Here is a 14,595-nt window from a genome sequence, read left to right as displayed (position 1 = left end):
AAAAATAAGAAATACTTGCATTTATATAGCATCTTTCACAATCTCAGAACATCCCAAAGTGCTTTACAGCCAATGAAGTACTTTTGAAGTGACTGTTGTAATGTAGGAAACACAGTAACCATTTTGCGCACAGCAAGCTCCCACAAACAGCAATAAGGTAATGACCAGATAATCTGTTTCAGGTTTTGGTTGAGGGATAAATGTTGGCCAGGACAGCGGGGAGAACTCCCCTGATTTTTTATGTTCACCTGAGAGGGCAGGTTTAACATCTCATCCGAAAGACGGCACCTAGGAACATAGGAATATAGGGACAGGAGTAGGCCGTTCAGCCCCTCGTGCCTGCTCCGCCATTTGATAAGATCATGGCTGATCTGTGATCTAACTCCATATACCTGCCTTTGGCCCATATCCCTTAATACCTTTGGTTGCCAAAAAGCTAACTATCTCAGATTTAAATTTAGCAATTGAGCTAGTATCAATTGCCGTTTGCAGAAGAGAATTCCAAACTTCTACAACCCATTGTGTGTAGAAATGTTTTCTAATCTCATTCCTGAAAGGTCTGGCTCTAATTTTTAGACTGTGCCCCCTACTCCTAAAATCCCCAACCAGCGGAAATAATTTCTCTCTATCCACCTTATCTGTTCCCCTTAATATCTTATAAACTTCGATCAGATCACCCCTTAACCTTCAAAACTCTAGAGAATACAACCCCAATTTGTGTAATCTCTCCTCATAACTTAACCCTTGAAGTCCGGGTATCATTCTAGTAAACCTACGCTGCACTCCCTCCAAGGCCAATATGTCTTTCCGAAGGTGCGGTGCCCAGAACTGCTCACAGTACTCCAGGTGTGGTCTAACCAGGGTTTTGTATAGCTGCAGCATAACTTCTGCCCCCTTGTACTCTAGTCCTCTAGATATAAAGGCCAACATTCCATTTGCCTTCTTGATTATTTTCTGCACCTGTTCATGACACTTCAATGATCTATGTACCTGAACCCCTCAGTCCCTTTGGACATCCACTGTTTTTAACTTTTTACCATTTATAAAGTACCCTGTTCTATCCTTTTTTGATCCAAAGTGGATGACCTCACATTTGTCTACACTGAATTCCATTTGCCACAGTTCTGCCCATTCACCTAATCTATCAATATCGCTTTGTAATTTTATGTTTTCATCTACACTGCTTACAATGCCACCAATCTTTGTGTCATCGGCAAACTTAGATATGAGACTTCCTATGCCTTCATCCAAGTCGTTAATAAATATTGTGAATAATTGAGGCCCCAAGACAGATCCCTGCGGGACTCCACTAGTCACATCCTGCCAATGCGAGTACCTTCCCATTATCCCTACTCTCTGTCGCCTTTCGCTCAGCCAACTTCCTAACCAAGTCCGTACTTTTCCCTCGATTCCATGGGCTTCTATCATAGCTCCGACAGTGCAGCTCTCCCTCAGTACTGCATTGAAGTGTCACCCTAGATTACGTGCTCAAGTCTATGGCGTGGGGCTTAAACTCACAACCTTCTGACTCAGAGGTGAAAGTAATACCAACTAAGCTATGGCTGGAAGGCAACAATATCGCTTGTATTACAAATCTACCACCAATTTGAACAGTGAAGCCAGCCATTAAAGTATCAACGTTTCTTTATCTGGATATATGTTAAAGTTATTGACAAATTCAAATTCGTTGCCTCCACTTTTAAGATCTTTAATTATTTCACGTTTTATTGGCGTTGTTTTCTTTAGCTTGCATTAGAATATATGAATTTTAATGAAAATAGTTAGAAAGGACACCCTGCCGATTTAAACTGCCTGCCTCCATCACCTTCACAAGGAACTCATTTACTGAGCTGCCGCTGATAAAACAATTCGAGTCTCCAGTGTGAAGTTTGTGAAGTTAACACGAACACGTCGCTAAAAATTGGGACAGTGCAGCTATGACCTGAGCATGTTCTCCAGCAGTAATCCCCGAGAGACTACAGATTTATTACACTTACTATACTACAGTCAATATATGTCTTGAATTGTAATAAATAAAACAAACACCATGAACGGATTATTGTCATTTTGCAGACGGTCGGATGCCATTCAACTCAGAGAATTGTAGATGCTGAATTTATAAATCTGTCCATTCATTTTACAAGTCGCAGATGCATTAAAGGCGCAGAATCCCATTGAGATGTTTAAAAGTTTCTTTAATTAATTCTATGGGGCTCAATGTGCTTGAAGATGGATCCAGAATTAATTGTCGCTAAGAGTTTGTAAGCCATTTGTAATAAACAATCACCTTGACCGTTATTCCGAACTGGTACAACATGTTTCAGCAGATTGTCCGATCACACAAACTCAACAGAACTTCCACACATTAACAAGAACAACCGAACCACCTACTGCTGATTGTTTCCAATAAAAACAGCGGACACTTACCGGGTGCTGGCCGGCCGTGATCTGCCATGTTAGGGACAGGGTCAGGGTCAGGTTGGGGCTGTGGAGTTGATCTGAGAGAGGACTGATCTGTCTCGGTGAGACTGTCACACTGTGTGCTGTCTTGTGCACTGGGTTCATGTGCGAGCGGCTCTTGCAGCTAATTCCATGTCTGGTTGAATTGTGTTAGACGAGCCAGAAAGACATAATTAGTCATTCCGTTTCTTTAAAACTAAGGCAACTCCTAGGGCAAAAGTAAGGCCAAGGGGCCCATGAACCTCCCTTTCTAAAACATCTTTCACTTTACATAGGAATAGGGTTGCCAACTCTGGCTGGATGTATTCCTGGAGGTTTCATCACATGTCCAACTGCCCCGCCCCCATGCTCTCCCAATTGGTCATCCAACATGTCCATTCTCATGGCGCAACACCTTCCCACGTCAATTGGATAGCGAACAGACTCTTCATTACCTGATTGACTGTCAACCTTTTAATACCCATCAACAACATTTTAATAACTAATAAACAAAAGTGTTCAAAGAAAATTATTTTTTTAATGCCCCAATGATTTTTCTCCTGGATTGCTCGCAGTAGTGTCCTGGAGTTTAATCGTCAAATCCTGGAGGATTGGCAACCCTACTTAGGAACAGGAGTAATCTTCAAATCAAAGCCAGGCCATTCACGAGTGAAATCAGGAAGCACATTTTCACCATAAGGGCAGTGGAAATCTGGAACTCTCTCCCCCACAAGGCTATGGATTCTGGGACAACTGAAGTTTTCAAAACTGAGATAGATAGATTTGTATTAGGTAAGGGTATCAAGGGATAGGGAGCAAAGGTGGGTAATTGGGATTGAGGTACAGATCAAATTGAATGGCAGAACAGGCTCAAGGGGCTGAATGGCCTACTCCTGTCCCTAGATTTAGGAATTCAATCTATCGATCTCAGCATTTCAACTTCATGTCCAAAAAAAAATTTGATCTGGTTTACTGTTCCGATTATGATTTAAATAAAGAAGGAAAATAATATATATATACTTTTTAATTCCACACCCTGCTCTAACCATATCCATCTCTAATAAAAGAAAGAACTTGGATTTATATAGTGCCTTTCAAGACTTCAGGACGTACCAAAGCGCTTTACACCCAATAAAGTACTTTTTTGAAGTGTAGTCACTGCTGTAATGTAGGAAGTGCAGCAGCCAATTTGCACAGACCAAGATCCCACAAACAGCAATGTGATAATGACCAGATAAGCTGTTTTAGTGATGTTGGTTGAGGGATAAATATTGGCCAGGGCACTGGGGAGAACTCCCCTGCTCTTCTTTAAATAGTGCCATGGGATCTTTTACATCCACCTGAAAGGGCAGACAGGACCTCAGTTTAGAGTCTCATCTGAAAGACGGCGCCTCCGACAGTGCAGCACTCTCTCAGTACTGCTGACAGCCTAGATTTTGTGCTCAAGTCTCTAGAGTGGGACTTGAACCCACAACCTGACTCAGAGGTGAAAGTGCTACCAACTGAGCCACAACTGACACTGTAAGAATGATTGACTTGTATTTGCTTAACTCCTTAACTTATATCTCAGAAAGGTCCCAAGGCACGTCACATACAATGAATTAGGAATATATTATGAGGGTTGAATGAAGGCATTAATTTGTAAAAGTATCTGATTTAGTTAGACACCACATGGGGAGGAGGCTTAAAACATTGTCAATTTGCAAGAGAAACATCAAAAAAATTCTGAATTGTAAATCTCAAATTATTCTCTTGACCGCTTCATACTGTTTGCTGTGATTTAAAAAAATAATCTAGATATAAAATATTCTCCGCCCTATCTTTTAATCATTCGTACCATTACAACCTGGTAGGATTTTAACTCACTGAGGAATTATCCTCATATAAAGCAATGGGGTTATATTTAAGGTTTGTTTTCATATGAACACACGAACCAAGAGCAGGAGTAGGCCATTCGGCCCCTCAATCCTGCTCTTCCATTTGATAAGATCATGGTTGATCTGATTGTGACTTCAACCCTTCTTTCCCATCTACCTACTATAACCTTTGACTCCCTTGTTAATCAGGAATCTATCTAACTCAGCCTTAAAAATATTCAATGACCCTGCCTCTACCACTCTCTGGGGAAGGGAGTTCCACAGACTCACGACCCTCTGAGAGAAAAACTTCCTCCTCATCTCCATCTTAAATGGGAGACCCCTTATTTTTAAACTGTGGCTCCTAGTTCTAGTCTCTCCCACAAGGGGAAACATCCTCTCAGCATCTACTCCTTCAAGTCCCCTCAGGATCTTATATGTTTCAAGATCACCTCTCATTTTTCTAAACTCCAATATATACAGGCCTAATTTGTCCAACCTTTCCTCATAAGATAAGCCCCTCATCCCAGGAATCAGTTGAGTGAACTTCTCTGAACCGCCTCTAAAGCAATTATGTCCTTCCTTAAATTAGGAGACCAAAACTGCACACAGTATTCTAGATGTGGTCTCACCAATGCCCTGTACAACTGCAGCAAAACATCTCTACTTTTATATTCCATTCCCTTTGCAATAAATGACAACATTCCATTTGTCTTCCTAATCACTTGCTGTACCTGCATACTAACCTTTTGTGATTCATGTACTAGGACATCCAGATCCCTCTGTACCTCAGAGTTCTGTAATCTCTCTCCATTTAAACAATATACTGCTTTTCTATTCCTCCTGCCAAAGTGGACAAGTTCACATTTTCCCACATTATACTCCATCTGCCAAATTTTTGCCCACTCACTGAACCTATCTATATTCCTTTGCAGACTCCTTGGGCTCGAATTTAGCAGGCCTGCGGGTTCCCAGCAGGTGGTCCTCCGGGAGTGTGGAAAACGCGGACGGCTAATCGTGTGCGTCCCCCACGCGATCGCGGGATGATTGGACCCATTAAGCCCTGCTTCCGGGTTCTCCGCTCCCCAGCTGCGTGCCGGCCGGCTGCGCATGCGCAGTACCGTCGACGCGATGTAGGAGCTCCAGTTAAAGGGGCAGTCTCCCAAAGCCCCTCCTGCTGCAAGCAACAGGTTTGAGACAATGGCTCAGCAAAGGGGAAAGGCTGCGCCCCGTTTTTCAGACCTGGCACTGCAGCTGATGCTGGAGGGCGTGAGGAGGAGGAGGGAAACGCTCTTCCCAGAAGATGGACGCAAGTTCCCTGCCGCCGCCACCAGGAAGGCATGGGCAGAGGTGGCGGCGGAGGTGAGCAGCAGGGGCAACACCCCAAGGACTTGGGAGCAGTGCCGCAAGCGCTTCAATGACCTGACTAGGTCTGGCAAGGTGAGTACACCAACGCACCCTCCCACATCCCGTCCCCACCATCACGCCAAACAGATCACAACCCCTCCTGCACAGCCACCACTGCGCTCCATCAGCAATCCTCACAGCCACTCATTCACCATCCTCGCCGTGCACGCAAGTACCCACCGTCCCTGACCCCACCCGAACACTACCACACACCCCAATCCCCATGCAATGGGATGGGCACGTGGCCCACGCATCCTCCCATCCATCCGCGCCACGCTCAACCCAACCACACCGATGCTCGATGCGTCTCACGATGCAATACGCACCCACTCACACATCTGTGTTTTGCCTTCACAGGAGAAGAAAAGCAAGAACAATAGGGAAAGGGCACGCACCGGAGGTGGGCCGCCGCAAGTGGTGGAGCTCACCGACGCCGAGGTGGAGGCGCTCGACCTCGCCCGCACGCGACATTGCCTGTCGGTGGCCGATGGCGAGTGTGTCGCTGCCGAAACGGCCGGTAAGGGAAAGCTGACACTCAACACCCATGATCGCGAGTTACCGTATCATCACCTGCCATCAGGCGCACTGTCAAGTTGGTCCACATGCCTCAAAGTGCCCTCTGTTCTCTTGCAGGTCCGTCTGTGTGTGATGCGATCGTGGAGGGCGATTCCTCAGAGGACATGGCGGTCTCTGAGGGTGCATCGTCACATCAGAGCCAACCATCCACCAGCGCAGAGACACGCACCTCGGTGGGTCCCCCTCGCCAACTAGTTGGGGTAGCACTTGGTGACTCACCGCGCACGAGTGAGCATGAGCAGACCCTGGTGGCAGGGGCAGCCGCGGAGGGTCCGCGACGGAGGGAGCACTCATCTCCAGGCTCTGCTCAGCCGGACCCAGATGCTGAACCCAGGGGGCCACCAGTGAAAAGGAGAGTCGTCGAGGGCCACCAGCTAATTGCTGAGGTACTGGGAGAGGTGCCGCGCGCATTGTCCACAATAGCGCAGGCGATGGAGGAGTCCACCTCCTGCATGTGGGCATTGGTGGCGCAGGCACAGGAGGGTACCGGCGACACAGTGTCGCGGGTAGGTGCGGGACTGTCTGCGGTGGAGGACAGGCTGGCCTCCCTCGAGCGTCACGCACAGCTCCAGATCGAGTCCATGCAGGCCCTGACAACGTCTGTACGGATTCAGGGTGAGCAACATTCCGACGCCATCAACAGGCTGAGGGATACACTAGGGGTGGCCTTGCAAGGCCTCACACATGCCATCCAAACTGCCGTCCAGCAGGGTGGAAGGGGTGATGTGGGCCAAGGCCAAGAGAGGGATGATGGTGACCGGGGACATGGAAGCGGGGACGCTTCTCAAGGCGCCCCCACGTCCCACCCGTCGCCCACCTCTCAACCAGTACCCGCAATGGTGCCTCCTCTCCAGGTGGCCGAGTCTGCCCCTGCCCCGGTGCAGGAGGAGCAGTCTGTGGAGGTGCCGTCACGGGCACCGAAACCCAGGGGCCGTCCACCAAAAGCATCTACCCGGTCAAGGCAAGAAGACGAGCAACCTGCCACTACCTCTGCTGGAGCCACAGGGGCAGCACCACGTAGGGGTTCCCGGAAAAGAATTGCAAAGGCCTTATAATCACAAAGGGAATACACCAGGGTGTTTATTAATTTGTACTTTTTTTCTTATATAATGTCACATTGGAGATATTAAATAGTCTATTCTCACCACTCCTGCCACCTCTCGTCCATTCTTCCGCGGCTTGTGCAATAGGTGCGTTCCGTGGAGGCCATCATGACGGCAAACACCTGCTGCCACCCATTGGGCACACTGCTGTGGGTGCAGGATTACTGGCAGCACTCTTCAGTGGAGGGGGCTGGTATGGCCGCTCGCATGTGCAGGTGAGGAGATGCGAGCGCCTCGCAGTTTCTGACTCTAGGAGAACCGTTGACGTATGAGTGCCTCCCTGGCCCGGCGACCATCCCGGTGAGTCGCGGTTCGGCGCATGGGTCGTCCACTATCCTCTGGCGCGTCCTCCTCCTCCGCCTCCTCCTCCTCCTCCTCGCCCTCGCCTTCCTCAATGTGGGTGGCGGGTGTGGATGGGGCATCCTCCAGCGGCACCCCTCTCTGTTGGGCCATGTTGTGCAGGGCACAGCAGACAACTATGATTCGTCCCACTCTGAATGGTGTGTATTGGAGCGCTCCCCCAGAACGATCAAGGCACCTGAAGCGCATCTTGAGAAGCCCTATGGTCTACTCAATTGTAGACCTGGTAGCAGTGTGGCTGTCATTGTACCGACGCTCCGGCTCGGTGATGGGGTTCCTCAGAGGTGTCATGAGCCACGTGTGTAGGGGATACCCCTTGTCGCCGAGGAGCCAGCCGTTGCCGGCGTTGGGTGCCTGCAGGATGGGCGTGACGGCGGACTCCCTGAGGACGAAGGCATCGTGGCAGCTGCCGGGGTATCTGGCGCACACGTGTCGGAATCTCTGGCGGTGGTCACAGATGAGCTGGGTGTTCATGGAGTGATACCCCTTCCTGTTGATGAACAGCCCTGGCTCATGCGGAGGTGCCCGTATTGCGATGTGGGTGCAGTCGATTACACCCTGCACCCGTGGGAAGCCGGCCATGGCATGGAATCCAACCGCCCTCTCCATCTGGCTGCGCTCGTCCATGGTGAAGTTGATGTAGTGCGAGGCCCTGCGGAACAACCCATCGGTCACCTGCCTTATGCACTTGTGTGCAGAGGACTGACAGACCCCGGTGATGTCCCCGGTGGCACCCTGGAAGGAACCGGATGCGAAGAAGTTGAGGGCAGTGGTGACTTTGACGGCGACAGGTAAGAAGATGCTGCTTGGTCCATCAGGGAGCAGCTCGTCGTTAAGGAGGCTGCAGATGTCGGCGACTATCTGGCGATTGACTCTGAGCCGACGTATGCACTGCTCCTCGGAGAGGTCCATGAAGCTGAGCCTCGCTCTGTACACCCTGTGCGGAGGGTAGTGCCTCCTGCGACGCATCTCTCTCTGCGGTTGCCCTCCCTCCTGCTGTGCAGGTGGGTGTGCCGCAGCACCGTGTTGTGGGGCCCCACCTCTCCGAGGCGGACGGCGTGGACTGCGAGGCTGCTGGGGCTGGTCATCCTGTTCGTCCTCCGACGATGTCAACGCACCACCCATCTGGCAGGTGTTGGTCTGAGGGGTTGTGCAGGGTAGGTGGGTGGGTCCTCGGACTGGGGCTGCGGTTTCGTGTCGGTCTGTCCTCTGGCTTGGCGGGGGGGGGGGTGGAGGGCAGGGGTTGCCCTATGTGACGCGGTGGCCTCCTGCGTGGGTGAGGGCTCTCCCCCGTGGAGCGCACCTTGGCACCTGCCACAGGCTGCTGGCTGCAACACGCCTGGTTGGAGAGGGACTGTTTCCCCCAGTGTGTGAAGCTCACTGCCTTGAACCGAAAATCCCACACTTCCTCTTTTGACAGCTGCTTCAGCTCATTAACTGACTACAACGAGCAAGGTAAGTACTCTCAAGTGGAACCCCGCTGGCTTTAATTGCCTGCGGGATTCCCACCAGCGGGGCTTGCGCGCGCAGCCCCGCACGTCAGCGCGGTACCCGGAAGTGGCCGGGAATTCGTCGCGATCCGGTCACGTGACCGGATATCGGGATTTTCGGGGCCGCCCCGCTGGGAACCCGCCGGAAACACGATCCCAAAATCGAGCCCCTTATGTCCTCTTCACAACTTACTTTCCTACCTACCTTTGCGTCATCAGCAAATTTAGCAACCATACATTCAGTCCCTTCATCTAAATCATTGATATAGATTGTAAATAGTTGAGGCCCGAGCACTGATCCCTGTGGCACTCCACTCGTTACATCTTGCCAACCAGAAAATGACACATTTATGCCTACTCTCTGTTTCCTGTTAGCTAACTAATCCTTTATCCATGCTAATATGTTACCCCCTACACCTTGAGCTGTTATTTTGTGTAGTAGCCTTTGATGCGGCACCTTGTCAAAAGCCTTCTGGAAATCCAAGTACACCATATCCACAGGATTCCCCTTTATCCACGTTGCTTGTTACTTCCTCAAACAACTCTAATAAATTAGTCAAACACGATGTCCCTTTCGCAAAGTTGTGTTGACTCTGCCTGATAGCATTGAGATTTTCTAAGTGCCCTACAATAACCGCCTTAATAATAGATTCTAGCATTTTCCCAATGATAGACGTTGAACTAACTGGCACCAAGCCACATTAGGAGATATTAGGACAGGTGCCCAAAAGCTTGGTCAAAGAGGTGGGTTTTAAGGAGCGTCTTAAAGGAGGAGAGAGAGGTAGAGAGACGGAGAGGTTTAGGGAGGGAATTTCAGAGCTTAGGGCCTAGGCAGCTGAAGGCATGGCCACCAATGGTGGAGCAATGAAAATTGGGAATGTGCAAGTGGCCGGAATTGGAGGAGCGCAGAGATCTTGGAGGGCTGTAGTGCTGGAGGAGGTTACAGAGATAGAGAGGGGCGAGGATATGGAGGGATTTGAAAACAAGGATGAAAATGTTAAAATTGAGGCATTGCCGGACCAGGAGCCAATGTAGGTCAGCGGGCACAGGGCAGATGGGTGAACGGGACTTCTATATAGAACTAAGCATAAAATATACAACATTTTCTTATAGAGGGCAGAGATTATAATCTCCTGGTATATCTGGCAAATGATAATCATTTTACCTGAAGTCTCAGCCATATCCCAAGGCTGGAATAAACTATAGCTTCATGATTCTCCAGGCGCTTGCCATTTTGACCAGTCATACTCTATCATATACACCATGCTACAAAGGTTCTATGGATTGCAGTTATGCAAATTCCTGCATCTTATCCTAACAAGTTGTAATAAGTTTAGGAAAAGTTAGTAAAATAAGAAAAGCTACCATGCCCCATTCTTTTAATTCACGCACAGAAACCCCTCAAACTGATTTATTGCTGTATTTATACCTACTGATCCCAGATATTGCCTGGCTGGAATTCAAATTGCCCTATGAAGGAGAGAGCTCTGTGTCTGTGAGATTATACCAGGTCTAGAGCTCCCCTCCTCACAGCTAAAATTGAAGTATTTAGAGAACACTTTTCAAACCCGGTTTGACACTGCACTAGCATTACACTCCAAATGGAGTCAAACCTGATTCGTGAGGTGGTGCTTTAACCCCAGATTTATACTGCAGAGTTATCATTGGTGCAAAGTGGAAAAGTGCTTTGCAGCAATTCTAAAATTGGAGTATATAAATGCACTTTAAATCTCCCTCCAGCTTTCAAACCAAACACATATCCATTTACTCCCTACTGGAGCGCGAATGTGATCATTAAATGGAACCTTATGCAATAAACAAACAACTCTATCTAGGAATTTATGTTTTCAAATATACTTAGCAAGCTCCCACTAGAGTGTAAGTTATACTTTGTAGTGCATGGGCTTTTAACTTTAGTTAAATAATTTTTGAAAATGAAAGGTGCAATTATGGGCACAAAAACCTATGTTGTCTATTCATTTAGTTATGACTATAGCTGACGACTGGCATTGTGCCAGGCACTCCCTCGGGCAAATTGGATGGAGTCCAGTTCCGATCTACATAATATTTATTAGGATCCCATTAAGCTAACTGTGTAATTGAGTAGATTTTCTGAATTAGCATTTCCAGTGGAGAGCTTCATGCAATGGTAGTGTATTGGGAATTCAGGTGCCTGGGTTTATATACCTTGCAGGATTTTCAGTCCATTCATTTTACTGGACAGAAAACCAGAGAACATGCATATAAGTTGCATAAGCATAGAACTAGGTTCCATGTGCCAATCCCAATCCCATGTGCTTTAATTTTGCACACTAACCTCTTGTGTGGGACCTTATCAAAAGCCTTCTGAAAATCCAAATACACCACATCCACTGGTTCTCCCCTGTCTATTCTACTAGTTACACCCTCAAAAAACTCCAGTAGATTTGTTAAGCAATATTTCCCTTTCATAAACCCATGCTGACTTTGTCCAATCCCGTTAATGTCTTCCAAGTGTTCTGTTATCACATCTTTTATAATAGACTCTAGCATTTTCCTCACTACTGATGTTAGGCTAACTGGTCTGTAATTCCCTGTTTTTTCTCTCCCTCCTTTTTTAAATAGTGGGGGTCCAATGGATATCAGAGAAACATAGTATTTGCATTTTTACATTTCTAGCCAAAGAAGGTGTAAATTGTGTTGACCTTTACTTTACTCAGCTGAAAAAACAATACTGCCCCGAGCTCATTTATCAATCGAAGTAAGAAAAAACTGCAACTGCTGGAAATCTGAAGGTTATATACTTTTTCCGTACCTAATCCAGCAAGAATGCTTCAGGATAGATTGTCAAAAAGGTTTGTGCTATTAGATTCCTAAACTACATGGAGGAGAACAAATGAAACAAATGTTGATTTATAGGATCTCTGCCACTAATAGAACAACACAACAGAAATAGTCACACTCTACAAGCTGATTAGAATTGTCATTGCTTGGTTCTAAGACTGCGCTGTTGCCCGCTCATTATTAAACAATGTATCATTTAGAAGAACATTTGGTTTGGGTAAAGACAAAAGCCTAATAGGCTTTGCCGTCTAAAGATTCCTACCTGCGTGCTGTCATTGCTGATTAACATAAGCATTACATGCCTGTCAGCCAATCGTCTTGCAGGCCTGGTGGAAGGCATAACACCTTCTTTGTACAGAGTGACATTTCAAGCAGTTGATTCTTCAAAGCAGCTTGTGGTTTTAAGTTTTATATCATTTTGCAGTCTCTAAATGAAGTTACCTTTTATTTGAATGGTTTCTACTCTGTACGCCACAATGCAGTAGCTAGTCAACATGCAAATTCTGTACTTTACACTGTCGAACATGTTAAGGACAATTTAGCTTCAGGTGCAGTATGTTGGCACAGTGGTGCCCTGTGCTATGGAGTAAAACATTTGTGCATTTAGCTAGGTTCCTTCCTCATCTTCGTCATTAGGGGGGAGTGCTGAGCAGAGGCTCACATTTTTCCCAAAAGGAGTCGGGGGGGGGGGGGAAGAATGACCGGTAAGTCACTGAACTCTGGGCCACCTCTAAGCAACCAGCTTAAGAAGAGGGCTGAGGCAGGCTCCCAAAGACCGGTCCATGGTGCAGACAGATCTAAAAGTAGGAGGGGGTGAAACAAAAACATACAAACAAAAAAACTGAGGCCACTTCTATTTTCCTTAATACACGATAGCAAGAAATCAATCTGATACTGTATGAGGTTTTCATTTTAAGGTTTAATGGCAGAATTATCCTTTGATTTTTTTGTAGTGCAATTTGAAGGGAATGTACAGCAAAACAATTAATAAAAGTTCAACATCAAGTGTACTTAGGAACCTTACAGTTAGCAGAGATAGATAATTAGATCCTCTCAGTCGTGGTCAATATATGTTAGTGTGTGCTTGTGCATATGTTATAAATAAATGGAACTAACCTAAAGCTGAAAGAGAAGATTATAAATCTGAATCCAAGTTATTGCTGCAATATTCATCTCCATATTGCAGAATACGTATATTACAGTAGAATTGGAGCTATTTTTCACTTTATTGTTCTCCAAATAATATTTTAAAATGAATCATCAAATGGCTCAGCAATATTTTGTATAATGATATCTCTGTTACACATAAAAGATCTGGGCCCAGTCCGTACAAATAAAAGTCACTGACCAGATGTTACTGAAGTGAAGGCAGCATAAATCAGCTATGTTCATTTAAACTGCCTCAGCAATTCAGTTTCCTCCCATTTCAATAACTATTGATACATCAAATAACTTGCCCTTTGTGGAGACACATTGGCACATTTCTACACCATGATTTCACTCCTAGATGGCAAAAAATATTAAAGTAAGCCAGGCAGGCACAAGAAAATTGTTGACTCTTAAAGAATTTTATGGACAAATTTATTTGTGGGATTTTAATAATCTTCCGATGATCAAACTCTGCAATTTTTGATTACTTCAACCCATTCTCACCAAACGAGAGCACACACATACAGAATAATCATTAAAAGAGCTGTGTGTGCTAACAATACTACATATGTAGCTCTACCCTCATGCCATTGAATTACACTGTACACCAAATTTATAGGCAAGTCATTGGCGCAAAGAATGCAGGTGCACTGTATACACGCACCCCTTTTATGCACGTTCTTATTGGATTTATACATGTCCTTATTGGAGTCTGGCAGCCACCATTTGAAGTATATGCCCATTTGGCACAGTATATTAAACAGTCTAATTATATCAAGCTGCACTGCAATCACGTATACTGTTAAAGGTATCAGCTCTAATTCATCCCTGTACTGAAGGCTTATTGACATTTCCCCACAAAGACACTAAATGATACCTATAGGTCAGCAACATATTTTATTAAATAGCATCAATTCCAATTACTTTATCTGATACTGTGAAATAATGGAAATTAATACCAACTGTTTAAATGCTGAATGAAAATACATGACTACCTACCAAGTAAAAAGAGACTCAACAGCCATAAGCGTCTTCTCATTCACTCCAGAGCTTGAGACAACAGGAGGCAGGGAGTAACTCCAAATGCCTGGGGCACGGAAAATGCTCTCAGTGGTGTGCAGACCATATTGTCCACCCGCTGGCTTCAACTGCTCTACGAGCAGCCACCTTCCTCTGTGTCGCTCAGAGATGTCTTCAGCCATCTCTCCTTCAAGTCCTTAGACACTGTTGGGTAGCCTTCACTGTCACTGCAGCTGATGTGCCACTTCTAGCAAAGACTGTCCTTACAGGAATTCCCAGCCATAATGGATCTTCACAGAATTCCAATTGAAATGGCATCCATTTTTGGTAATTTGTATATTCAGTAGTGAAGTTAAATAGTAACATTTTTTT

General features: G+C 46.4%; 1 protein-coding gene across 1 annotated transcript in view; it reads right to left on the bottom strand.

Moving 5' to 3' along the window:
- ano2b (anoctamin 2b) overlaps positions 1-14,405 on the bottom strand; it is a 135,145-nt gene extending 120,740 nt beyond the window's left edge. Inside the window, exons 1-2 of the mRNA XM_068004575.1 lie at positions 14,203-14,405; positions 11,419-11,447 (exon numbers count right to left, since the gene is read on the bottom strand). Of these exons, the coding sequence (XP_067860676.1) occupies positions 11,419-11,447; positions 14,203-14,405 (232 nt within the window). The remainder of the gene's footprint in view (positions 1-11,418; positions 11,448-14,202) is intronic.
- Between the last annotated feature and the right edge of the window lie 190 nt (positions 14,406-14,595).

This window comes from Heptranchias perlo, chromosome 24, assembly GCF_035084215.1.
Source record: "Heptranchias perlo isolate sHepPer1 chromosome 24, sHepPer1.hap1, whole genome shotgun sequence".
Lineage (NCBI taxonomy): Eukaryota > Metazoa > Chordata > Chondrichthyes > Hexanchiformes > Hexanchidae > Heptranchias > Heptranchias perlo.
Note: the sequence above shows the minus strand (reverse complement) of the source record. Positions and strands in the feature narration are given on the sequence as shown.